The sequence below is a fragment of the Anastrepha obliqua genome, chromosome 4, assembly GCF_027943255.1.
Source record: "Anastrepha obliqua isolate idAnaObli1 chromosome 4, idAnaObli1_1.0, whole genome shotgun sequence".
Lineage (NCBI taxonomy): Eukaryota > Metazoa > Arthropoda > Insecta > Diptera > Tephritidae > Anastrepha > Anastrepha obliqua.
In genome coordinates, this window is record NC_072895.1 from 46,998,898 (window position 1) to 47,025,650 (window position 26,753).

Sequence of the window (26,753 nt, forward strand, 5' to 3'; positions counted from 1 at the left end):
AGCTAAGTGGCGAATAGATGAAGCAGCTGGTAAAAACATACCTTGGTAGCGCTGGAGCGCTTGGTAGAGCTGACGAAAACTCTATTTGTTTGAGAAATTAGTGAGTTATACCAGTTTTTTGATAAATTTGTGGTTGCTTTCACAGACAAATTTTTCGTCAAGTGAACAGAGCAGAGAGATAATATGCAGAAAAATGTTGAATCGAAGAGGTCTCATTTTATTTTGTTTCAAGCCATCTACCATCCTTCTAGGATATTTTATTTAGTTAGCGATACCAGCATCAGCTTAAACACACACCGCGGAGAGTAACCCTATTGGATAGTTCCGTGTGTTGAGGCCACACAAGTAAGGAATTTCTTTGATCTCCATTCACTTGGGAGTGCCCAGAACGATTCTTTATAATACGGTTCAGCAGCTCACAACTTCCGGGCTTCATCCAAGTATCCTATGGGTAGCTTCCAAACACTCATTTGCGAGCGAGCTAACGTGCAAAGGCGAACATCCCAGGGTATCTGGTAGTGCGCTGGGTTCAGGACCACGTAAAAAAGAAGCTACCAATGCAAATAAAAACTACCTCTCGAAGGAAATTTGCTGTAATACCTTTTTATAAAGCAAAGCACATTATCACCGGTCACTGAGTACTTCCAAAAACGCTAAGAGTCACTACTTACTGAAATACCTGTATGTATGTACACTGGTGGCAATTCACATAAATTCATTTGTTCACTTCTTTAAACCTTATATTCAGTTTTAAGTTAGAACGAAGTATGGACAAAACTAATATTACTTACTATTAACTAAGCAAAAACAGCAAGCAGAAAATCAAGCATTTTCAAGCTTTTTCTTTTTAATGCTTTAAGGATTGCTTTTTGAGAATTAACCTCCAACAATTCACAATGAAGTTTAAGTCTGAACTGGAAGCAGACCATCCGAGAACTGTTATATTTCTTTCACTAAAAACTACTTAGTCTCCAGCATTTTTATAAAGTATTTCCTTCAGCTAGATTTTAATTCCATTAATTAATATTTCTCTTCCCTCCGATTAGATTTGTTACTTAATATTTAATATTCTAATTTTTCACCCTCCAAATGATTTGCAAAATTTTGATAATTCAAAAAAAAATATATAAAGATTAACCTTCATTAACAGGAATTAACCCTCATTAACAGGAAATGCTAAAATGTATATACTCGTACAGTGAGTGTCACTGAAAATCGTACAACTACTTTTAATAGTGAACGCAATGTTTTCAAAATTTACATCTTTATATAGTAAAAGCACTATAAAGCAAAGTCCCACACTTTTGAAAAAGCTTACAAAGTATCGCCAGAATTTTATAAAGCTTAAGAACATTTTTTGTATCCTTAACCTTATCTTTATCTTTATCTTTGTCTTACTTTAAAAATCAATTGATTCTAACAAGATTTTACCATGGTGAATTTCGCTTTCGAGTTTTAGTACATGAATTGCTCCATCTCTGTCTTAGACGTTTCCTCCTTATATTCAGTATTTAAATTTACCTTCATCCTTGTCCTTATCTTTACCAATCTTTATTTCTTATCCTTAACCTGTGCTTAGCTCTTTTCTCTAGTTTTGTACCAATATTAAAGCATACATACCGGCATTTGATTTGATTTTTTTTTTTATTATATTAAACTAATTTTTAAATAAATACTAAACAAGATTTTAGAAATCTCAATAAAAAAATTTAAGATTTTAACAAAATTAAAATTTGTGTTGCAAACAGTTCAAAAGTCTAATTTACACTGCTTTTGTTAGAATATGAACCATATTTTTTTAAATAAATTAACAAAGGAAAGTTAACATTAAAACATTATAATACATAGCGTCCGATTTTTTGTCACACTCACTGTATGTTCCTTTGGTGTTATTTCTCAACGCTTTAATTTAATTAAACCGACCGCAACTATTAAGCGAATGATGTGTAAATCACGAAAAATCACAACAGATCAAAGCGAGGAAATTGAAAAATTTAATAATCGAAAATCTAGAAAGTCATTTAAATAATAAGCAATAGTGTTGGCGGACACTTAAATTCAGACGATCGCTTGATCAGAGCTCACTGCCTATTTACACATTTGCTAAAAAGTTAACGAGATATTTTCAAAATTAATGAAGTCCCATTAGGAATTGATGAAATTTCGTGCCATATATAGTGTGACTATAATTTAGATTTAATCACATGCCACCAAACGTTGAATGAACATGAGAGAACTGTACAGCGGCCGCCAATTATGCCGATCATCGGGCGATTATAAAGCGTTGAATGCGCATTTAAACGGCTACTAATTTAATTAAATAAATGAACTGCAGATCCATGCGGGCCAAGTGATTTAAGAGCGCAGCGCAACAGCTATGGGCGACAAATACAAAAGAATGGGATGAGGGGAAGAGCGATTAAGAGTGGCGCCTGAAGAGGATGGCAGGTCATTGTGGATATTGCGGTGAATAGTGGAAAACTGGTGTTAATGAGTGATGTGTGTGTGTGTGAGACCAGCGATAAGTGGTTGCTGTGCTTGATGCCCGCCCTGTGGCATTATAATCAAACTTATAAATTGAAAATATTTTAATTTTATTTCATTAATATGCCAGAATTTTGACGCTGCTAACTAAATACATTTATGCATATTTAATTATGTTATTTTCCATTAACCATTGCCCATTGACTTATGACTTGTCTTTAAACGGTTTATGGCGAGTTGATTGCTTGCTCTGTTATTTACCAGACATGTGGCCATTACTTGACCTCGTGTTCCCTTTCATCATTTGAATTCATATGCACTTTGTTTCATAACTATGATACATTAATCAACAACCTTGACTTTCGAGTTGTACCTGCCTAGTGCCGTTATTTATAAAATTTTAAGAGCCCTTTTCTCTTCGAATCAATAAATTGAGCTTAACTAACAGAGTCAATAAATTATTTCTTAGCTTAAAATGTACTTTAACAGTTTTCGTTTTCTTCACTGTCATATACCGAGAAAAAATTGCTAGTTCCAATAAAAAACTCAAACGTAAATGGTTGTTGGCATTTTAACTCGCTCAACTATTCTTCTTATTAACCTTTTTATGGGAAAAATAATCCATACCATCTGATTGGCTAGGATGCATAATCTTCCTAGTACACAAAAAAGGTGATAAGAGAGTATGCGATAATTATCGTGGTATCTCACTGCTTAACACGGCCTACAAGTTTTTTACAAATGTTCTCTTTGAACGAATCAACGAATATTCTGAGAGAATAATTGAAGACTACCAATGCGGATTTCGTAGAGGCAAGTCTACATCCGACCAATGTTTTGTTCTTAGCCAAATGTTTGAAAAACACTATAAATACGGACTAGATGTTCACTGCCTGTTCATTGACTTCAAACAAGCCTTCGACAGTGTGAAAAGAGATAGCAGGTATTCCAGCACATATTGCTTATTCTTGTAATACCTGCCAAACTAATAAGGCCCGTTAGCGCAACGCTCACAAATACACAAGCAAAAGTGATAATTCAGGGGAAGCTCACAGAGTCGTTCCCTTTTGAAACTGGTGTAAAACAAGGTGACGCCTTATCAACAGTCATATTCAATTTGATGCTGCACTTTGTCGTAAGGGAAGTCAACGAAGGTGGTACTTTGATAACTAAAACAACCCAAATATGTGCTTATGCAGATGACATCGCTAATCTCTCAAGAAATAGGAATGACTTAAAAGAAATTTTCTTAAAAATTAACAAGATTCCGAACGATATTGGCCTTTTTGTAAACGAGGGCAAAACAAATATCTGTTGAAATCGAGACGGCCTGCACAGATGCCAAATTTCCATATGGGAGCTTATTCTTTTGAAGCAATGCAGCATTTTAAGTACCTAAGAGTTATGTTCGCATGTAGCGGTGATTCAACTTCCGCCGTCAGAGATCGCATCAACGCCGCCAACAAAGCGTATTACGCCCACCTTAACTTGTTCAAGTCCCGACTTTTGTCTAAAGCTACAAAGTTCATTATGTACAAGACTCTTATTCGACCAATCCTAACATATGGTTGTGAGGTATGGACTCGTAAGGTTGATGATTGTGCTCAGATTGCTCGTATGGAAAGAAAAATTTTAAGAAAGATCTTTGGCCCAATAAGAATGGATGATGGTACCTATAGAATCCGATTGAACTCGGAACTGAACGCAGCGCATAAGATGGCTAGGTCATGTGATCCGTATGCCTACTAACTGTACCGTGAAGAAAGCCTTGACAGGAAAGCTAATGGGCGTGAAGGCCAAAGGCAGACCGAGGAACCGTTGGATAGACGCAGTGGAATACGATCTTAAGAAGCTGGGAATACGTAACTACGAGGCAACAGCTCAAGATAGACCGCTTTGGAGGAGCATTTTGAAGGGAGCTTTGACGCACCCCGCGTTGTAATGCTATGAAAGAAGAAGAAGAACCTGTTTACACCCAATTTATCTACACATGTAGCTTTTTATCTACACATGCAGTTCATATTCATTATTGGCATCTTTGCGTAGATATTTGCTTTTGGGCTCACAAACCGTTTGTGTATACGTAAGTATTTGTGCTTATACCATAACGGTGCTACACTGTCACTTCTCCATCATTTCTTCAACTGCTAATGACCAGGTGTATGTGTGTGTATATGCACATTTTAATAAATGAATGTGTGTACTCTTCATCTCAATCATGCCAACAATGTTTTCAATGTACAGTTCATATTTACAGCTCTTCGACACCCGCTTGTCGTTCGCCGTCTCATTTGTTCTATGCCAATTTTGTAAAACGGAAACAGCAACACGTGCTGCATGTCTGATGGCACATCCACAGTGGCATATGTATGTATGTATATCAGTCCATTCGTCTTCTTCGGCATTTGGCTATTGGCTATCTGTTTGTGTGAGTGAGCGCAGTGTTCCCACAATAAATCTTGCTCAGTTGAGATTTTATCAAAAGAGTTTTTAACTTCTACATACATACATATATTTTTGTAAAACTCCCATTGAAATGGGGGAAATTAGCTGTCATGCTAGTTAGAATGAGGGGGAACGGATATAAATTTATAACCAAAAAAATGTGTAAGTTTACAGAATTTAACATGATCAAAAAATATGTTTCTATGTTCAAAAATAACAAAAAAATTTACTTTTATACTAAAATTACTAATTATTAGAGGTAAACCTTAACCAACGAGGATAATCCTGTAATTAATTCTTTAGAGCAATTTTTCAATTGGAATAGTAGACTCTTCAAACCTTGATTTTTTAAGCCTGAGAATTGACAGCATCGTAAAAAAAAATAGTCAAAAATCTACGTGACTTTTGAGCCGTTTCTTCAATTTTTTGTTTTCTAATTTCCACAAAGCGTCAAGCTTGGATTTTTTTGGTAAGATTTATAAAGGGTGTTTTTTTTAGAGGTTAGGTTTTCAAGTTGGCATTCCTTTTTTCGTAGATGGTCTTTTTGACAGCTGTCACTTGATTTATGCTCAGTTTGGTTTGCCATTTCATAATGAATAGACTTACACCTGAACAACGTTTGCAAATCGTGCAAATTTATTACGAAAATAATGGTTCGGTTCGCGCGACGCATCGAAGAAAATTTTGTTCAGCGATGAAGCTCACTTTTGGTTGAATGGGTATGTCAATAAGCAAAATTGTCGCATTTGGAGTGAACATAATCCACAAGCCATAGCTGAGACGCCGTTACATCCTCAAAAAGTCACTGTTTGGTGTGCTCTATGGGCAGAGGGAATCATTGGTCCATATTTCTTTAAAAATGAAGCCGGCCATAATGTTACAGTCAATGGAGAGCGCTATAGAGCCATGATTTATGACTTTTTCGTGCCTGAATTGGACGATGTTGATGTGGACGACCTTTGGTTCCAACAAGACGGCGCTACATGCCATACAGCCAACGCAAGAATTGATTTATTGAAGGAAACTTTTGGTGAGCGCATTATCTCGCGCCGTGGACCTGTGGCGTGGCCTCCAAGATCGTGCGATATAACACCGCTGGACTATTTCTTGTGGGGCTATGCGAAGTCGCTTGTCTACGCAGATAAGCCCGAGACGATTGACGTCTTGGAAGAGAATATTCGGCGCGTTATTGCTGACATACGGCCCCAATTGCTGCAAAAAGTGGTCGAAAATTGGGCCTCTCGGCTGGAATTTATTCGAGCCAGCCGCGGCGGCCACTTGCCCGAAATCATTTTTAAAACATAATGGCAAACCCTTATCTATACTAATATTATAAAGAGGAAAACTTTGTTTGTTTGTTTGTTTGTTTGTTTGTAACGAATAGGCTCAAAAACTACTGGACCGATTATAAAAATTCTTTCACCATTCGAAAACTACATTATCCACGAGTAACATGGATTACATTTTATTTTGGAAAAAATAGGGTTCCGTAAGATATTTGGATTTTTCGGACACAAACTGAAAAAAATCTTATATATAAAATAAAGTCAACTTTTTGTGTGTGTTCGCTAACCGGCCGTGTCTGCACCGAATTAAACCAAACTTACACACATTGTTAACAAGGTATTGAAGATGGTTTCCGTATAGTTTGGATACCTATTGGTGGATAGGGCTCGAGATATAGGTCAAAACGTGGACCCGAGTAACCTTCGGATGTGTATGTACAATATGGGTATCAAATTGAAGCTGTTGGTGAATGCTTTAGTACAGAGTATTTTTCATGCCGCTCCGTGACTGGGGTCTCGAGATATAGGTCAAAACGTGGACCCGGGTAACCTTTGGTTGTGTATGTACAATATGAGTATCAAATGAAAGCTGTTGATAAGTGCTTTGATACGGGGTAATTTTCATACCTATTGATGACTAGGGTCTGGAAATGTATGCCAAAACGTGGACCGCCGTGTCTTTACACCGAATTAAACCAAACTTATACACATTGTTTAGGAGGTATTGAAGATGGTTTCCGTATAGTTTGGATACCTATTGGTAGATAGGGTCTCGAGATATAGGTCAAAACGTGGACCCGGGTAACCTTCGGATGTGTATGTACAATATGGGTATCAAATGGAAGCTGTTGGTGAATGCTTTAGTTCAGGGTATTTCCATCCGCTCCGTGACTAGGGTCTCGAGATAGAGACCGAAACGTGGACCCTAGAATGTGTTTGTACAATATGGATATCAAATGAAAGCTGTTGATAAGTGCTTTAATACGGGGTAATTTTCATACCTATTGATGACTAGGGTCTCGAAATATCTGCCAAAACGTGGACCCGCCGTGTCTTTGCACCGAATTAAACCAAACTTATGCACATTGTTAAGTAAGTATTGAAAATGGGTTTCGTAAAGTTTGGTTGTAATTCGGAGCAGTGGCAACGGGTACAGCGTTCTTTTGAGCCAGCCATAATATCGCTTACTTTTTTAACGCTTGGGGCGGAACTGAACTGTCAAATTGACAGTGTGAGTTACAATGTGTCAATATTTCTTTCTGATTTGGATGCCATAAGGAAAAAACGTAAGTGCAACATGTAAAAATTGTTTGTGAATTTTTTTGGAGTGGATTTTGGAACAGTGAATAATTTCTTACGAAATTTGAGAATTTAATGTGAAATCCGAATGAAATTCTGTGTTCGTGGAAAATACAATTTTTTCGTTTTTTTTTTGAAAAATATATATAACATCAATTTATATTTTATATTTACTCAAAAACAAATAGAAAAACAAAAAATATTGTTTATGCCAAAGCGCTTGAATAAAGAATAAAGAAATAAATAATATGAAAACTATATATTTTCTGTTCTAAACCATATCTATTCTATTTTAGTGTGCCCAGCGAAGGGGGCCGGGTTTGCTAGTCTTTATAATAAAGCTAAATTCTTGGCCATAACATTAAATTATATACGTTTTATTTCATCTTGAAAACCTAACCTCTAAAAAACACACCCTTTATTCGCAGGAGATTTTACTATATTTTCATAAACAAAAATTAGTCAAATTAAATGATAAAAAAATAACTAGTAAAAATGTGTTATAGATATTTAACGCCCTGTTGACATGCTTATTACGGATGTGAATTTTTTCGTTTCTTACGATCTAGGGATTTTTGGAATTTCACCCGGTATTTATTTTCAACAACTTAACTCGATAAAATTGCATCAATATTAGTTGAGAAGCTCTCCTACCATATAATAAATAACAAAGAAATAGGTTTTATTTAAAGGTAGCGCTCGATCATTGTGTAAGTCGCTTGGTAATGCTGCCACTAGGTAGAAATATCTATTAAGCATTTTAAGACAGTTTTTCATAAATATAATATATTTTTGCGAGCCCCTATATACGTTTATGAAAAAAATTTAACCTTGAACTTAATTAAAAAACATCAGACGCGAATGGATGGGGGTTCGGCAATTGTATCAGAAGCATTTTTTTTGACTTCCCCCTTTATTTTATACATCTGTCCATTGACATTAAGTACGTTGTTTAACAATTTGGACAGGATTTATCCGGTCAGTCCATAAGTTCGTGCGTTTTTAAAAGGTGGTTTTAAAATTAATAAAAAAAATGTTTAAAGTATTTATTAATCAATAATATATTTTCCTTCATTACTTACAATGTCTTCCCAACGTTTGTTTGTCCTTGAAGCCAAAATACGCTTCGATATCCCTTTTTATAGCTTCTTTTGAGGAGTAGTTCTTGTTGCTCATATGGGATTGAAGTCCACGGAAAAGGTGATAATTACAAGGTGCAATATCCGGAGAGTATGGTGGATGCGGCATTAGCTCCCATCCGAGCTCGTTCAGCTTGCCTAATGTTTGCCTTGCGGTATGAGGTCTTGCGTTGTCGTGGTGAAACAAAACTTTGTGTATATTCACTAAAGACGGTCGATTTTCTAATTATCTCATTCAGGTTTGATAGCTGATGGGAATAATAATCAGCAGTTATCGTTTGGTTTGGTTCCAGAAGTTCATAGTAAACAATACCGGCCATATCACCAAAATCAAAAGGAGAATCTTCTTGGAGTGAAGGCCATCTCTAGGGGTCGGTTCTGGTGTTTCATCTTTATCTAACCATTGGCGTTTGCGAACAGGATTATTGTAAAGGACCCATTTTTAATCACCAGTAACGATACGGTTAAAAAAACTTTCATCTTCAAGCCGTTGCAGCACCTGAGAACACACATTCACTCTCCGCTGAAGGTTGGCCACGGAAAGTCTATGCGGAACCCATTTTCCCATTTTTGAAACCTTTCCCAACGGAACCAGGTGCCTGTGAATTGTTCCATGCGATGAATTTATCCTCTTAGCTACCATATCAATTGTCAAATTTGGCTCAGCTTGCACGAGTTCGAGTAAGGCGTCGGAGTTAAAGACTTCAGGACGACCAGCGCGCGGGGCATCCTCCACGTCGCAGTTACCACTTCGGAATTTTGAAAACCACTTTTGCGCAGTCTTTACACTCACGGTATCCTCTACACAAACAGTGATTATTTCTGCAGCAGCAGTTGTTGCATTTTACCACCTTTATAAAAAAATACAAAATATGACTCTTATACGCGTTCGAAGAATCCATTTTATTTTTTAACAACACGTGCCTCTATCCGCGATTAAAATCACTTGTTGAATGCAAAATATATCAAAGAAAATATAAATAGTTCCGTTATATTCCGCGAATAATTTTTTATATGCAAAAATCGTACAAAAGTGAAATTATGGGTAAAATACGCACGAACTTATGGACTGACCTGATACATACATCGCTTAATGACCAGTGCCAAAGCGATGAAAATTAAAATAAACCAAATAATGTACAAGTAAATAATATTCAATACAAGTTTCACTCTTCATAATTAGAATTGTACAACAATATAACAGCAATTTAACTCTTTTTGCATATTTATTCTTTTCTAGCATTCATTAAGTCGCTTGATCGAGTTCTCTTTAGGCGTCTTTTTGTGTTTTTTCCCCTTTCCAGAAGTTTGTTGATTTCTGCATTATTGTATTCTTGTATTTTTTCAAAGTGCCTTCTTGCTATTTTTTGGTTTCTTCCTCTACTGTTGCCATATTAAAAGTCCTGTGGATGTCATCATTTTTCGTGTACCTGTCAGACATGGTCAAAATTCGAAGAATCTTCGATTGATGCAGTTGAATTCTTACTATATGAGACATTGTAGCCGTTCCTCACACCTCTAGTCCATATAGCCAGATTGGTTTAATCATAGCTTTGTGCACGAATAGCCTGTTCTGTATAGTAAGTCCGGATGTTGTGCTGACTAACCAATGAAGTTGTCGAAGTTTTTCTTTTATTTGTTTGATCTGTTACTTTATGTGGTGACTCCAATTTAGTTACGAATCCAAATGTATTCCAAGGTATTTATCATAGTAGTTGGTTTAATTGTAATTGATTAGCCATTTATTTTAATCGAAACTGCAGTAAATTAGTTTGGTAGTAAATATAACCTGTACGGTTTTGTCTTCATTTATTTTTAGGCACCGATTATCGAACCATTCCTTAACTGCGTTTGTGTAGCGCTGCAGTTTTTCAGTAGCGATAGTTTAGCTTTTGTCCGATGCCAGTAATATTGCATCGTCTGCGAACGTAGCAATTGATGAATTAGTTTCGTCAGGAGGTGGTATGTCTGCGGTGAATAAAACATATAACAGTGGTCCAAGAATGCTTCCTTGCGGAACTCCAGCTGTTATTTCGTGAATATATGAACATTGATTGTTATATTTAATATAGAAACTTCGGTCAGTTAGATAGCTTTTTATGATGAGATAGTAGTCAAAAAGTATCATTATTTTTATTTTGTGGAGTAAGCCTTTGGGCCACACTTTGTCAAACGCTTTAGCTACGTCCAAGAATACTGCCGCACAATAACGATTGATTTCAAGGTTTAATTGGTTTTTATTTGTAATTCTACGGATCTGTTGGATAGTCGAATGTTTTTTCTAAATCCAAATTGATGATCCGGTATTAAACGTTTTTTTCCAGAAATTGGCTTAGTCGATCATGCAGTAATTTATTTCAAATTCGAGTTCTTTTGACTTGATCCATTCATTGAGCCAGTTTGCGATGCTCTCGTAAGAAGTGAAGCGCTCTCCAAGAAGGGCTGACTGCATTGATCGGAACAGATGGTAATTCGAAGGAATACGGCGGGTGGAGCAAGATTTTCTAATTCAGTGCCTCTAAATATTTCTGGACCGATTTAGCAACGTGTGGCCGGGCGTTGTCATGCAGCAAAAGCGGTTTGTCATGTCTACCGTCTCATTCCAGCCGTTTTTCTTTGAGAGCTTGATTCAAACGCACTAGCTGCAGTCGGTAACGATCGCTAGTGATGGTGTCATAACAACATAACTTTTGAAACATTAATATTATTTTTCGCTGTCGATGGACCTGCTTCACCTGGTAGGTGCCAACTTTTTCAACGCTTAGGCTTATCATAATAGACCCATTTTTTATTGCCATTGACGATGCGATGCCGAAAACCATTTCTCTTCTGCTGTTCAAGAAGCATCTCACACGTCGCCAAACGTCTCTCGATATCCCTCTCCTTCAATTGATGTGGCACCCAGTTACCAGCTTTCTGGACCATTTCCATCGCGTGCAAACGTTTACCGACGGTTGATCTGTCAACATCTAACTCTTTAGACACATCATCAAGGGTTCGACATGCGTCTGCATCCAATAATTGTTGTAGTAGAGTATCTTCGAATTTTTTCGGTGGCCCTTCGCGTCGAAACCATTCTTTAAAAGCTTTATTTGGTGGATTGTGATTACCGTAAATATTGATCAATATACGACAAGTTTCAGCTGCACTTTTCTTTAAAAGGTAATACTAAAGCATGACTTCCCGCAAATGCTGTTTTTTTCGGGACGAACGTAGACATTTTTGACGTCAGATAAAAAAGTTTCTTTACGCTTCAAACGAATGCCAACTACTGCGATCGATACCTCCCATATACACCTTCAAATCCCCAATATATTACTAAAGCGAACACAAAACTGGTATCAGTAGCGACACCTCTGTTAAGAGGACTGAAATTTATTCCCATACCCAATTTATAGGATATAACAGCAATAAAGCTCAAACAATATTTGAGTGTCAAAGGCTTTTGACCGATTGCACACAACATTTTTTCAACACTTTTCTGGCTTATTGCAGCCGTTTGCGCATAATTTTTTATGGAAAAAATTTGGTCAACTTTTCTACAGCAAAGTAGGCCAAGTCACCAAATTCACTTTTTGTTATTTACAAAATACGCGCTGGCCTAACTATGCCAACCAGTGGGCATAATCAAAGAAGTTTGAAGTTTGACACAGGCATTAGAAATGTCGGTGTACTACCAATGTAAAAGAAATTGTCAGTATCGGTACGCCTGAAACTCATCTGCCAATGTGATCACAGTATTTACATATTGAATAAATCACTGAGAAATCTAAACAAGCTACTGTCCAACGCTTTCTTTATAATTTCTCTACACTTTCCCAGCTATCGAAAGATACGCGAGATTCCCAGGCTTACAGCAAAGAGATTGAAAATTAACACCTTTTTAAGTTATTAGCAAGTAACGAATAAATTGGTCAACATTTTTGTAAATTTTACCCAAACGTTAACTCTAATGGCAGTCCTATACACGTACATACAAACATACATTTGTATGGACAGATTTAATTAAGTACTTTTCAATTAAATCACAAAATCACCATGAAAATGCTTACATTGTGCTTGTGTAAATTACAAAAACAAACTTCTTAAGTAAGTAGGGAAGTATGTACGTACATGTATGTATGTATGCGCATGCCTATTAAAAGCTCATGCCTTCAAACAATACAATAACTAACACGTGTATCAATAAACAATGGCAATAAAATTACGTTTTAATATTACGAGTATTTACATGGAAGATATTTGTCAGTAAGATTTCACGTTGTTGTTGTTGTTGCCATCAATAGTGTGTAAACAAATGTGGCAACAAGTACCCTTTTCCATCAACTGTACGTCAGCATGCCAAGCAACTTAGCTGCACACATACGAACATACAATACATACATACACGTACTCGCACAACTCCAACAATGTGACAATAAAGCATAGAGTAAAAATACTAATTCTTGAATAAAATCTATTGATTTGAGTAGATTGTTGTTGGCACCTGCAAAATGTAGTGTAATCAAGTAAATGAAGAAGCAGCAGCAGCAGCAGAATTTCACTTGTTCCAGCACAACTGGCAGCTGATCAATTCATGCAACAATCAACGTTTAGTGATCGCGCTTAGAACTCTTCGTGGCCGTTTTTGTTACTGCTGCCCGAAAGAAGACAAAAAATAAATAAAAATACCAGTGAACTCAACCAAAGCAGTAATAATAAAAACCGAAGTACAATAAAAACAAGGAACAAAACAAAAACCGCTTCAGCACCCCAAAAGCTGTTAAGTCGCAAAGTGTTGGAGACATCATTCGAATGGCAGAATGGCAGAGTATAAAGAAAGATATACCATTTAATATTCATTTAGTTCACTAACAAATAATGTAAATATTTAAACAATTAATTCACATATGCGATCAAAAAACAAGTGTGATTTTAAATCAAAAGAAATCTTGGAAATCGGACAGACGAAACGTAGTGCAAACAAGGTGAGGATGTATACATTCACACACACACACACAGTACTGCTTTGGCAGGAATGCGCGAGTCAAGTTGACTCCAGAACAATCCCACAGCAGCATACAACGCTGTGTGAAGTTACCTGTCGCACATACCACCTACCCCTTTCTATCCATTTCCATGGTATTTAGAGGCACAAAAAATTGTTCACGAACGTCAACTCGACTTACTGATGTGTTGATATCATCTCAGTAAGTGGCACAAAAAAACAACAACAAATCATTCATTGTTGCCGGCATCACATTGACGGCATTGTTTTGTATTTACATACCAACATATAGACATATACACATTTATAAGCATTTATTTATGTAGTTATGTATGCAGATATATGCAGATATTGACTTAATAAAATGACGAGTTTTTGATTTCTCACATTTACTTACCTATGTATACCTGTGTGGGGCCTTTTTTATGACTTTCGAGAACACTTAGTCATTGACAAACTTTAATTGAATACAAATATATGCAGCTTCAATATACAGTGAAGAACAAAAGTCTACATACCATACACCCCTATTTTCGTTGGTTTGAAAGTCCAAACAGTATATTGAAAAATGTGTTGAAACAGTTTTATTTGAGGCCTTTTTCTAATCACAGTAAATGAAAAAATAAGTAGGCCAAATTATTTTCTAACAAATTTAGTGGAGAAAACGCAAAAACAGCGTTGATAAAAGCCTGCATACAGTACAAAACCAACTTACTTTTGTGCGAAAACTTTACTCAATCCTAGATATTTTTGCTTTTTAGTATTTCGTTGGTCATTCAGCATTCAATAACCACTTGAAGCCGAACTGTCACCGTTACTTCTGTTTATCACTGTATACAGTGCGTGGAATAGCTATAGCACCTTATAGCAGACTTATTTTTTTTTGCTTCTTATTTAATTTCAATATAAAAAAATGTGCGTTGATTAATATTAAAATTGTTTAATTAAAAAAAAATTTTTTTCATGTAAAAAATTTATGTTGATTAATATTAAAATTTAATTTAATTCAAATTTTTTAATTAAAAACAAATTAATTTTAATGTAAAAAATGTATGTTAATTTTATTAAATTTTTTTGATGAAAATACATCTATTTCTTCTATAAAAATCATATAAATACAAGTTTCCATCAACAACATTTTATCAAAAGCTCACACGTTTTAATAAAACCTTAAAAAATTAGTATACAGTTTTAGAGCCCATTCAACTTTAGTATAATAAAGTGCAAGTCTCAAATGGCACAAAAATCGCGTTGATTTTTGCCAAATTTTTTTGCTGATAGTATTGAAAAAATATCGAGCAAATACAAGCAAGACCGCCACCATTTTTATTATCAGGTCAGTCCATAAGTTCGTGCGTATTTTATCCATAATTTCACTTTTGTACGATTTTTGCATAGAAAAAATTATTCGCTGAATATAACTGAACTATTTATATTTTCTTTGATATATTTTGCATTCAACAAGTGATTTTAATCGCGGATAGAGGCACGTGTTGTTAAAAAATAAAATGGAATCTTCGAACGCGTATAACAGGCATATTTTGTATTCCTTTTATAAAAGTGGTAAAAATGCAACAACTGCTGCTGCAGAATTAAACACTGTTCACGGAGAGGATACCGTGAGTGTAAAGACTGAGCAAAAGTCGTTTTCAAAATTCCGAAGTGGTAACTGCGACGAGGAGAATGCCCCGCGCGCTGGTCGTCCTGAAGTCTTTTACTCCGACGCCTGGCTCGAACTCGTGAAAGTTGAGCCAAATTTGACAGTCGGTATGATAGCTCAGAGGTTAAATTCATCGCATGGAACAGTTCACAGGCACCTGGTTCAGTTGGGAAAGGTTTCAAAGCTCAGAAAATGGGTTCCGCATAGACTTTCCGTCGCCAACCTGCAACGCAACGGCATGAAGATGAAAGTATTTTTACCCGTATCGTTACTGGTGATGAAAAATGGTTAGATAAAGGTGAAACACCAGAACCGACCCCTAGAGATGGCCTTCACTCCAAGAAGATTCTCCTGTCTATTTGGTGGGATAAGGCCGGTATTGTTTTTATGAACTTCTGGAACCAAACGAGACGATAACTGCTGATTATTATTCCCATCAGCTATCGAACCTGAATGAGGCACTTAAAAAAAATCGACCGTCTTTAGTGAATAGACGGAAAGTTTTGTTTCACCTCGATGACGCAAGACCTCATACCGCAAGGCAAACATTAGGCAAGGTGAACGAGCTCGGATGGGAGCTAATGCCGCATCCACCATACTCTCCGGATATTGCACCTTGTGATTATCACCTTTTCCGTGGACTTCAAACCCATATGAGCAACAAGAACTACTCCTCAAAAGAAGCTATAAAAAGGGATATCGAAGCGTATTTTGGCTCCAAGGACAAAAAATTTTTTGAGCAGGGAATTAAAAATTTGCCTAAACGTTGGGAAGACATTGTAAATAATGAAGGGAAATATTATATATTATTGATTAATAAATACTTTAAACATCTTTTTTATTAATTTTAAAACCAGCTTTAAAAAACGCACGAACTTATGGACTGACCGATATTATTATGATTGGCTGTTTCTGCACTGCGACGAGGTTTGGATCTATAGCTCCATTTCCCAGGTAATTTAGTTTGCATCGTGCCACTGTTGGGCAGTCACTTTGAACATGTTCTGTCGGTTCTTGTGCCTCTTTGCAGAGTCTGCAAGAATCGCTTTCAATCGCACCTATTTTCTTCATGCCACCAAAAAAATAGTCAAAAATCAATGCGATTTCTGAGCCATTTAAAACTGGCACATAGTAAAATTTAAAGGGGAACACCACTGTGAACGCGTGAAAATTAAGTGACTTTCATCAATTTTTTTTTATAAGTAGGGATAATTATTTGAGGATCGGACAAATTATAATTTATTTAACATATGCACTTGTTACGTTAAAGCGTAACAACTCAAAAAGAAAAGGAAAAGAGTAACCACTCAAAAATTTGTTATTTTAGCGCAACTACTAAACAAATAAGAATGAAACAACCGTTATATTGTTTTTAATGATATTTTCGTGCAATTACATATTTTTTCCCTTGTAATACCTATATTATTAATATTTACGGAAACAGTTTTTCGTCTCTACTGAAAATGTTCAGGTTTTGAGTTGTTACGCTTTAACGTAACAAGTGCGATATATTCAAGTATGCTAATTCAAATTTGTTAAAAAATATTAAAAATTACAATTGTTATCAATATTAATGCAATGACGTCATAAAAAACTGATGCACCCTGGTGGCCACGATGCAGCGGTGCAAAATCATCTGAAAGCACAAAACCAAACAAATTCTTCATCTATACATCAATGGCTATCGTCGTACGTGGCGTTTTTTTATTTTATTTTAATTATTTTTTTGTTTCTGAGAAAATGGTGCAGGTTTGAAAAATGAGTTCGTGTTTTTACCCTTTTTTTTATTTTCGAAAGGCTTCAAAAAATATTAATTTCTGGAATTTTTAAAAACGGCTATGTACGACTGTAGCCAATACATGTACATACTAAACTTAAAAAAAAAATTTAAATCGGCTCATAAGTCTTGGAGAAATCGAGGGCACCGTGTTCAGAAAAGTGGTTTTGAGAAAAACGCGTTTAAAGTTTTCATGGGCGACGCTCAGTGAGAGCGCTCGGTATTAAGTAGCGATAATTGAAATGATATGTAACGTATAACATCGGTAATTTTCAAGATTTTAAGTTAACATTTTTTTACATATTTTTGCCTATCAATATTTTGGTTGCTCTGATATTTTCTTTCATATTACTGCCTTGAATTTCTGAATAAGCAGAGTATCTATTCATCGTTTTCCCATAAAAACCCCATCAGCCTAAATGTTTTAGAGAGTTAAAAAACGGTCGCTTATATCAAAGTGTCATTTAAAAACTAATATTTCTTATAGCAAAAACAAAAGCATCTATTTTGTTTGTAAAGATTTGCGTTAGATGCTCAGTTGAGCACCCAAATCCAAAATAATTTTCTTTATAAAAATCCAACATTTGCCCTTTGGAGAATGGTGTATTCGCCAATATGATGATCGCGATTCGCTCCCGCTTTGTTTTCAGTCAGATAAAATTCCATCACCTAAGACGCAATGGACACATAAGGACACATAAGATTCGGCGCGAGCTGGTTCTACGATCGATCAAAGAAATTTGGGTTTGAGCGGGGATGAACTTGGCACGGCATACTCACTTGTGTGAATGCTATTAAGCTATTACATGACTGAAACGTGGCCTGAGTGAGATGGTATAATGTTGATACTTTAAGATTTTTTGAAAAATCACAGTGGTGTTCCCCCTTAATGGGCTACAAAACTGCGAACTCGAAAATTTTCTAAAAACGCTGATTGAAATTGTCATAAAGATTTCTTGAACTGTTTTGTAAATTTGCGCCTTGTTTGAAACTAGGATTTACATGGTTTCATACATTTTATAAAACCATTATTAAAATTAAATATTGTAAGAAAGCAATAAATTTTTAAAACTTGTCATTAAGTCTCTGTGCTGAAGTTATTTAACGCACTGTATGTGCATACATATATACCATACATGCAAACAAACACATCAAAGTCATCTCAATCCATTGACGTGTTTTCAATTTTATAGCGCAGCATTTGTGCCAACGCTTGCTCCTCGCCCAACTAATCGCAATTAATGAGAAAAGTTAATTGAATTTATTTATCGTATAATTTACACTCACGCTAACTCAAAAAATGGCAGTTATGGTTTATTGATTTTATTATTATTATTATTCGCTTTTTCGCTTATTACTTTCAATTCTATTTCACACTTTTCTATAGAATCTTACTGGTTGGCCGTTGGTGAGTCAATGCTTTTGAAGGGGAATTCGTTGAATAGCAGAGCGGGTAGCTAGTTATGAGGCGCGAAATTTAATATCGTGTCAATTGGAAATTTCGAGTGTGTTTTATTCGTAAATGATTAAAGGATGTTATGCAAGCATTCAAATGTTTCTCCCAATTCGCTCAACTAATTAGAGTCAAAGGTAAAGGCAGGCACGGCATGAAATGTGTAGAATATTTCAATTACTTGATAAAAACTTAATTATGTAAACAAAAGTCTGTTTTCCATTTTATTTCTTATGCAAAAAAATATAAAAAATTCTTAAAACATTAATAATTAGGGTCACAAGTAACCCACAAGAATTGGATGGTGGAAATTAATGCGTACAAAATTTTCTTACTAATAAATTTACTCAAAGAACTACCCAAATATCTTGGCGTAATTTTCGACACCAAACCTATTTGGAAATCCAATATTGAGTATAGAGCTAAAAGAGCTAAAAGAGCAAACAACGCGCATAGAAGTGAGGTCGCTAACCACAAATCTCACTCTGGTCTTACACTGCAATTGTCCGTCATTTCTTTTGGTGAGCTGCACTAGCAAAAAGCTACAACCAAACCAAACTCGAGAGAATACAAAGTTGAGGTTCTATTATAATAATGGCTGCATTTTGTTCTAATCCAGGCGATGCACACAACTGCAACTAGCGTGGTATTCTTCTTCTTTACTGACGCGATAACCACTTACGCGATTTTGGCCGAGTTTAGCAAAGCGCACCGGCCGTTTCTTTCTCGTGCTAACCGGCGCCAGTTGAACACACCATGTGAAACCAAGTCCTTCTTCACCTCTTCTTTCTATCGTAGAGGAGGTCTTCTTTTTCCTCTGCTACCACCAGCTGGTACCGTATTGAATACTTTCGAAAACTAGTGCGGTCAGACTCAAAGACATGAGGAGCTGGACTAAAACGTATGGTCACATCAAAATCCTATTTCAGGCATCACTACCGACTGCCTATTACCGAGTTCTCACTTCACAAAAGGTTTATCTGTGGTATTACCTTCTAGTGCAGATGAGAAAGTAAGCCAATTCTTCAGATTTGTTGATGCAAATGCACTGCAGCGTTGGAACAAGATTCTACTCAGAACGTAATTTCTCTAGCGTAATTTCAGGCAGAATTGGAGCCATCTTCACGAATATTCAGGCTGCTATACAAGCATAAAATTCAAGCAACATAACTACCATATTTTTAATGCAGCTCAGCTCGCTTAGTCAACGGTTCGGCATCACTCTGCGATGGGTTCCAGACCACAGGAACTTTCAGTGTAACGAGCGGTTCAGCTTGCAAGGCTAGGATTTTCCTTAAGCTCGATCGAGATGATCAAATAGTTTTTGTGTGAATATTTTTTATGATAAACCTACGCTAACAGTATTAACTTTGCCTGTCGGCCACTATTAATTACTATTTCTTTAATAACTACATTATGTCATTAATTTAGCAATATTTACATTGCTTTAATTGAGAAGGAAAGTCTATCCCAAATACTTAATAATTTTTGTAGCATAAACATTCTCTCAATCTCTCTCAGCATACAATGTAAAGGGTTATCCAATGAGAGATGTTATTTTCATATTCCAAGAAAAATGTTAGTTTTCATTATAAATGATCGGATATTTATTTCATTATAAAGAGGAAGGTATGCCGTTAATAGTCGAAAATAACATTAGGCAAATGACCCCCACGGCCACGCCTACAAGACAATATCCTTTTCATGAAATTTTCCATAATCGAATTGCAAAGTGGCTGCCCTATGTCCTCGATAGCCTCACGAATTCCATCTTTGAGGCCTTGAATCGACCCTGGGCTGTTGGCGTAGACCTTCTCTTTCACGTGGCCTCAAAGAAAAACGTCACATGCTGTTAAATCAGAAGATCTCGGTGGCCAATTGTGATCACCTCTTCGAGAGATAACACGGTCCGGAAACTTTTCCCGTAAAAGATCAATGGTTTCGTTGCTTGTGTGGCACGTAGCTTTGTCTTGTTGAAAATAAACGTTGTCCAAATCAATACCATCCGATTCCGGCCATGAAAAATCGTTAATGACCTATCAATAGCGCAATCCATTCACCAATAACACCTGTTATTGAAAGACCCTTTATTTTAAGGCATACATTTAAATCAGTTGCCTGAGGTATTTATTTCGAATTGGAAGATCCAATTAAAAAGTGACTTGGAGTGATTGGATCATCCTCGTCCGATGAGTCTCACTCAGTGGTCTAGAGTTCAGTATGTTTACAATCTCTATCAGTATGCTCCTCAACGTGTCTTCTCTTTGACAGTTTTGTGTAGCAGATTCTTGGCAACACCAAAGAATCTCAGTTGATCTCTCAGTTTATATTGCGTTTGACGACTTCATTCAACCAATCTAAGGAAAGATGTCTTACAGACTAATTCAAGTTGTAAAATTTTGCATTCATTTATAGTGACAGAGAAGTTCTGGTGGTGAAGCTGTTAGTGATACTGGCGCGTTATGAGCTTGGAAACTACGTGTTTGGACTACATCCAAATTGGTTTCCTGGCCTCTATCAGCAAGACTAAAATTTCATTAAAGTTTCCCTGGATTCCTGCTTTTTTAGGACTGCTATTTCTCCGCTTTGCCGAGTTGCAATGCGGTTAGCATTGTTGTCAGCTCGTCGTTCTCTTAGCGGCGATGTAAATCTAAAAGAACTTACTGGCAGCTCGTTGAACCCAGGCCATCACCCGCTTCAGCTTTAAGTACGACGAAAAGCGATTCATTACACTGCGTTACATAAACGAACTTTTTTTCTGTCCTATGAACCAAATATACTTTTTCGGAAAGGGAAGAAATAATAAAAATACACGTGTATCGGCGATTTTCATGTACACGTCAGAATTTTTTTTTTTACGTATAAAATATAGAGCGATTGCAAGCTTGCGCAATATTTTTCCGAAACTGAGCGGCGCAAAGATTCATGCAGGTATTTTTTTTACGAAGGCTTTTAGTAACTTTATTTTTTTAATGATATGTATAATTTAAAGTGATTTCAGTGGTCCGCAGATAAAAAAAATAGTTGCAAGTTATGAATTTTTATCAAAATTGAATGCTATCGAACAACGTGCATGGAAAGGCACAGTTGCCGTTATTGAGCAGTTTCTTGGCAACAAACGAGCTGACAATTATAAAAAATATTGTTGCAGAAATGATTTCGGCATATGGCGAAATGGGCATATTAATTCGCTAAAGATCCATTTCCTTCACAATCATTTAGATTGTTTCCCGGGTGATTTAGGAGCTTGTAGCGATGAACATTGCGAAAGGTTCCATCAGGACGTTGCGGCTATTGAAAAGCGCATTAAAGGACAAGACATTACGCATATGCTTGGCGAATACTGTTGGTCTATTTGTCGCGATACTGACACAAATGCTTACAAACGCAAAAATAAAAGGCCTAAGTTTCTTTAAAAGCATTAAAATTTTTAATGTAACAATTTTTAATTTTAATATAATAAAATTAATAAAAAAATTCGGGGTTTTATATCTCTATTGTAATGCGGAGTGAAATACCTTTCTTTTGATACCCCCATCGGCATATCTCATGCAATTTTTTTTTTAATTTCGAACAGGTGGCAACCGTGTGAAACATTGTCAGTGGCAACACCTAAGTGAAAAGTCTAGAAATATGATACACTATCTGTGTGCCCAATTTTATTCAAATCCGTTAAGCTAATCCTGAGATCGTGTGGCTATACAGATATGCATACAAGAATTGCTCGTTTAAAGTTATAAAATACAAAAAAACAAAAATTGTGACGTGTACATGAAAATCGCCGATACACGTGTATTTTTATTTTTTATCCCCTTTCCGGAAAAGTATATTTGGTTCATAGGACAGAATGTGTGTAACGCGGTGTTATTAAAAGTAAAAATTTACCTCAGTCCTTATGACAAGACAGATATGGCATGTGGATACAAAGTGTAACTGGCCATTTCTCGACAGGATTTTTCAGGAAATCTAGACCATATAACCATGGACGTGTGACGATATTTGTTTATCTGCACGGAGGTGCGCCTCTGGTTTTACCTGTCATACCATAAATTTCGGCACTGGTTACTCAAAAGTAAGAGACGGCGGTGAATGTCACTTGACTGGCGCGCTCTGCTACGTGCAGCTTGAGGTAAGTGCTTGTAGTTTAGAAGAATGCAAACGAAGTGAGCTTGTAGACTGTGTAGGTAAATCAAGATTAAGAGATGTGCAAACGTCTTGAAGACCTGTCAGTTGACGGCATATCGAAGACTTTTCATTGCCATTGTAGCGTTAATAATTACCTACGGCCTTTGATAAGTCGTCTACCAATGGTATACCAGGCCCTTCACCTGTCATGGCAAAAACATCTTCTTTCCTGCTTGGCCCGAATAACGACGCGGGAACGTATTTGAAGAACTGACTCTTTCTGAACAAGACGCTTCTACAATTGAATGCAGATTCCGCTTCAATTCGGCTAATGGCAACCATTAAATTATATGCAGTTGTAGCTTACCACGGCCACAGTAGCCGAATGGGTTAGTGCGTGACTATCATTCGGAATTCACAGAGAACGTATGGTCGAATCCCCGTGAAAGACCAAAATGAAGAAAGAGTTTTTTTCTAATAGCGGTCGCCCCTCGGTAGGCAATGGCAAACCTCAGAGTGCATTTCTGTCATGAAAAAGCTCCTCATAAAAAAACAAATATCTGCCATTCGGAGTCGGCTTGAAACTGTAGGTCTCTCCACTTGTGATACAAGACACACGCCAGAAATAGGAGGAGGACCTCGCCCAACAACCAGAAAGGGTGTACGCGCCAATTATATATATATAAGGTTGGCAAAAAAGTCTTGTGGTATTTCCGCAAGCTTGTCTTTGCAAGCGCGTAGGTCTAGTTGTATTCATCGCATCGGTTCACGCTAGAGCTTTTTGGAAAGCTCTTTTCACGTGCTAACACGTGTTTGATTAATTGTTGTTTGCTTTTAGTCGTTCGTGAGTTATAGCGTCGCAAACATGGAGCAAAATAAAGAGAAAATACGGCATATTTTACAGTACTACTACGATAAAGGCAAAAATGCATCTCATGCTGCCAATAAAATTTGTGCAGCTTATGGATCCGATACAGTTTCCATTTCCACCGCACAACGATGGTTTCAACGTTTTCGTTCTGGTGCAGAGGTGATCGAAGATGCGCCACGGTCCGGAAGGCCTGTCGTCAAAAATTGCGATAAAATCGTTGAATTGATCGAAAGAGACCGGCATAGTAGCAGCCGTAGCATCGGCCAAGAGCTGGGCATGAGTCATCAAACCGTTATAAACCATTTGAAGAAGCTTGGATTCAAAAAGAAGCTCGATGTATGGGTGCCACACGACTTGACGCAAAAAAACATTTTTGCCCGTATGGATGCATGCGAATCGCTTCTGAATTGCAACAAAATTGACCCGTTTTTGAAGCGGATGGTGACTGGCGATGAAAAGTGGGTCACTTACGACAACGTGAAGCGCAAACGGTCGTGGTCGAAAAGCGGTGAAGCTGCCCAGACGGTGGCCAAGCCTGGATTGACGGACAGGAAGGTTCTTCTGTATGTTTGGTGGGATTGGCAGGGAATCATTCACTATGAGCTGCTCCCCTATGGCCAAACGCTCAATTCGGACCTGTACTGCCAACAACTGGACCGCTTGAATGCAGCACTTATGCAGAAGAGGCCATCTTTGATCAACAGAGGCCGAATTGTCTTCCATCAGGACAACGCCAGGCCACACACATCTTTGGTGACGCGCCAGAAGCTCCACGGATGGGAGGTTCTTTTGCATCCACCGTATAGTCCGGATCTCGCACCAAGTGATTACCACCTATTTCTGTCCATGGCGAACGAGCTTGGTAGTCGGAAGTTGTCCACAAGAGAGTCCTGTGAAAATTGGCTCTCCGAGTTTTTTGACAATAGGGAAGCGAGCTTCTATAAGAGGGGCATTATGAAGTTGGCATCTCGTTGGGAGCTCGTCATCGAACAAAACGGCGCATATTTGACTTAAATCGCATTATTATAACCAATTTTATGAACAATTGAAAATTCAATAAAAATACCGCAAGACTTTTTTGCCAACCTTATATATATATATATATATATGCACATGCTATATAATATGTATATGAGTATATAACTTGCAACACATTCTTATTAGATTCATATTAGAAAAATGTTTCTCAAAAGCGAGATATTCATACATGCAATGGGGAGACATACATGTGTTTGGAATAACCGAACAAAAAATTGGAATAGTTAGGTTGTGATGATCTAGGCTTACTGCAATTACATTAAGGTCCGAGCACTGGACCTACATAGAACTTAATGTTGAAATTAAATCACCCGTTTTGATGATAGGCATTACTCATTGAGCAGTTTTATTATGTGATATTTTCCATTTTATGTATCATACTTGTAAGCCCCTATTCCGGTAACATAGAAATAAAAAAACAGCACTTACCAAATTGTCGCCTAACTCCGAGTCACCTTCAGTTTGATTTGAACGGCGGTTAGTACAATCCATATTATATATTTGCATTTAGTTAAGGAATTTTTTCCTTCTTTAAGTTTTTCTGAACTTTGAGGCTCACGTTTACACCATAATTTTACGCACACACACACGCGCGCAAAAAAATATTTTTCTTACACTCTCGCATAATATTTGTGTATGGAAATTCAAATGAATTAAGCAAATCACTCAAAGTTTATTTAAAAACTTGCATAGGCACACGTATACATACAAACGTACATATTTGCAGTTGCATGTAAGCAGTTAAATTTTTTTTTTAATGTTTTCATTCACTCGAAATTACTTGAAACCTGATGTTATTTTGATCGATACACCGCGAGAGCTGATCGTTCTTCGGTGAGTGTTTGTTTGTAAGTGTATATGAATTAAAATTTTACATTTGTCGATTTGTTGTGTTGAACTGTTAATTTTTGCGTAAGCCAACTTTTGAACTATGCAGAACATACGCGCACACACAGGTAAAAATAGTAATGTTGTATTGCCTTTCCCGCTTGTTATTGTTGGCGAGCGACTGCTGTCATTCGTTAGTTTCAATAGCAGTGAGCAATAAGAAGACTGCGCGACAGTACACCGTTACAAAAGCATCGCCCTGTGATTACGGAAACAACGAAGCTGCGCCTCGTAGACGTCACTGCTACCGGTGTGGTTGCTCCACTGTGGTTATGCAGCTATCACCGCATGTGCTAACTTTGACGGCCGGCAGTGTCTGCTTTTATTGTTCTTTTATATTGCACACTATAATTTCTCGCGTTTTGAGCAATTTTTGTAACTGTTTAATATCACTTCCCGATATATCAAATATTTTTACAAGTTTCAAAATATGTAGTTTTATTCCTTTTGTCAAGTATGGATTTCCTTGGATTTTCTTCTTTGAATGCTTAACTTTACTTCTCTATTAGCCAATCACCTTTTCTAATTATTTATTTCTCTATTTATCGGAATGTTTTCATTCATGTTTATGCTTGAATAATCACTACGTATGCCGCTGTTTATTTGCATTTTTCGTTCATTTACTATCACCAAAGAAAATATAGCAATTTTATAAGTCAGCTGCTGTTATGCCGATCAGCTGTTGCGTGCCGTTATGTCTATCCGCACTTTTCACAACTTTGTTGAGATTCTTGAAAAAAATGTTTGTTGGTTTTTGCTCACTTCCTTTCACAAAGTTTTCATAACATTGTTATTGTTTTTAATTTATAAACCACGTTTGCATTTTTTTTTAATTTAAATTTTCTATATTCATTGTCTCCATGCAGATCGGATGATAACTGTTTTCCATGCGATTTTCATAAGTTTGAAATCTATTCAATCGATAGGGACGCAAATCAAAATAACCCGCTGGCTAAAAAACAAACCACACACCGTTGCTTGAGCAGCTAAGATCCAGACACGAATGAGAATGGCCAACAAAACAATGAAACAGCGAAGCAACTTTAGAAAATCCAATTGGAAGAGCGGCAACGACGACGAAGACCGCGGCCGCGACGACGTTGATACGTTTCAATTCGAATTGGTTTGACGATGATGGCGTGACGCGGCAGCACTCGATTCGAATTGAAATTGAGTAGGGATAGAAATGCGGATACACGAGCGAAATAAATGTAAAAAAAAGAGCGCACGCAACAAACGGCGAGAAGGAGTCAAACGATAGCTCAATGAAAAACAAGCCACCCAATGACAAAAACAATGAC

At 36.8% G+C, this 26,753-nt stretch overlaps 1 protein-coding gene across 2 annotated transcripts in view; it reads right to left on the bottom strand.

Annotated features, from left to right (window-relative positions):
* Window positions 1-25,834, bottom strand: part of LOC129243522 (protein dead ringer) — a 148,321-nt gene extending 122,487 nt beyond the window's left edge. Inside the window, exon 1 of one of the 2 annotated variants that reach the window (XM_054880594.1) lies at window positions 24,994-25,518. In XM_054880594.1, the coding sequence (XP_054736569.1) occupies window positions 24,994-25,071 (78 nt within the window). In that variant the 5' untranslated portion in view covers window positions 25,072-25,518. Of the gene's footprint in view, window positions 1-24,993 lie in introns of both variants that reach the window. The other variant, XM_054880595.1, reaches the window with a different exon arrangement.
* Window positions 25,835-26,753: the final 919 nt, after the last annotated feature.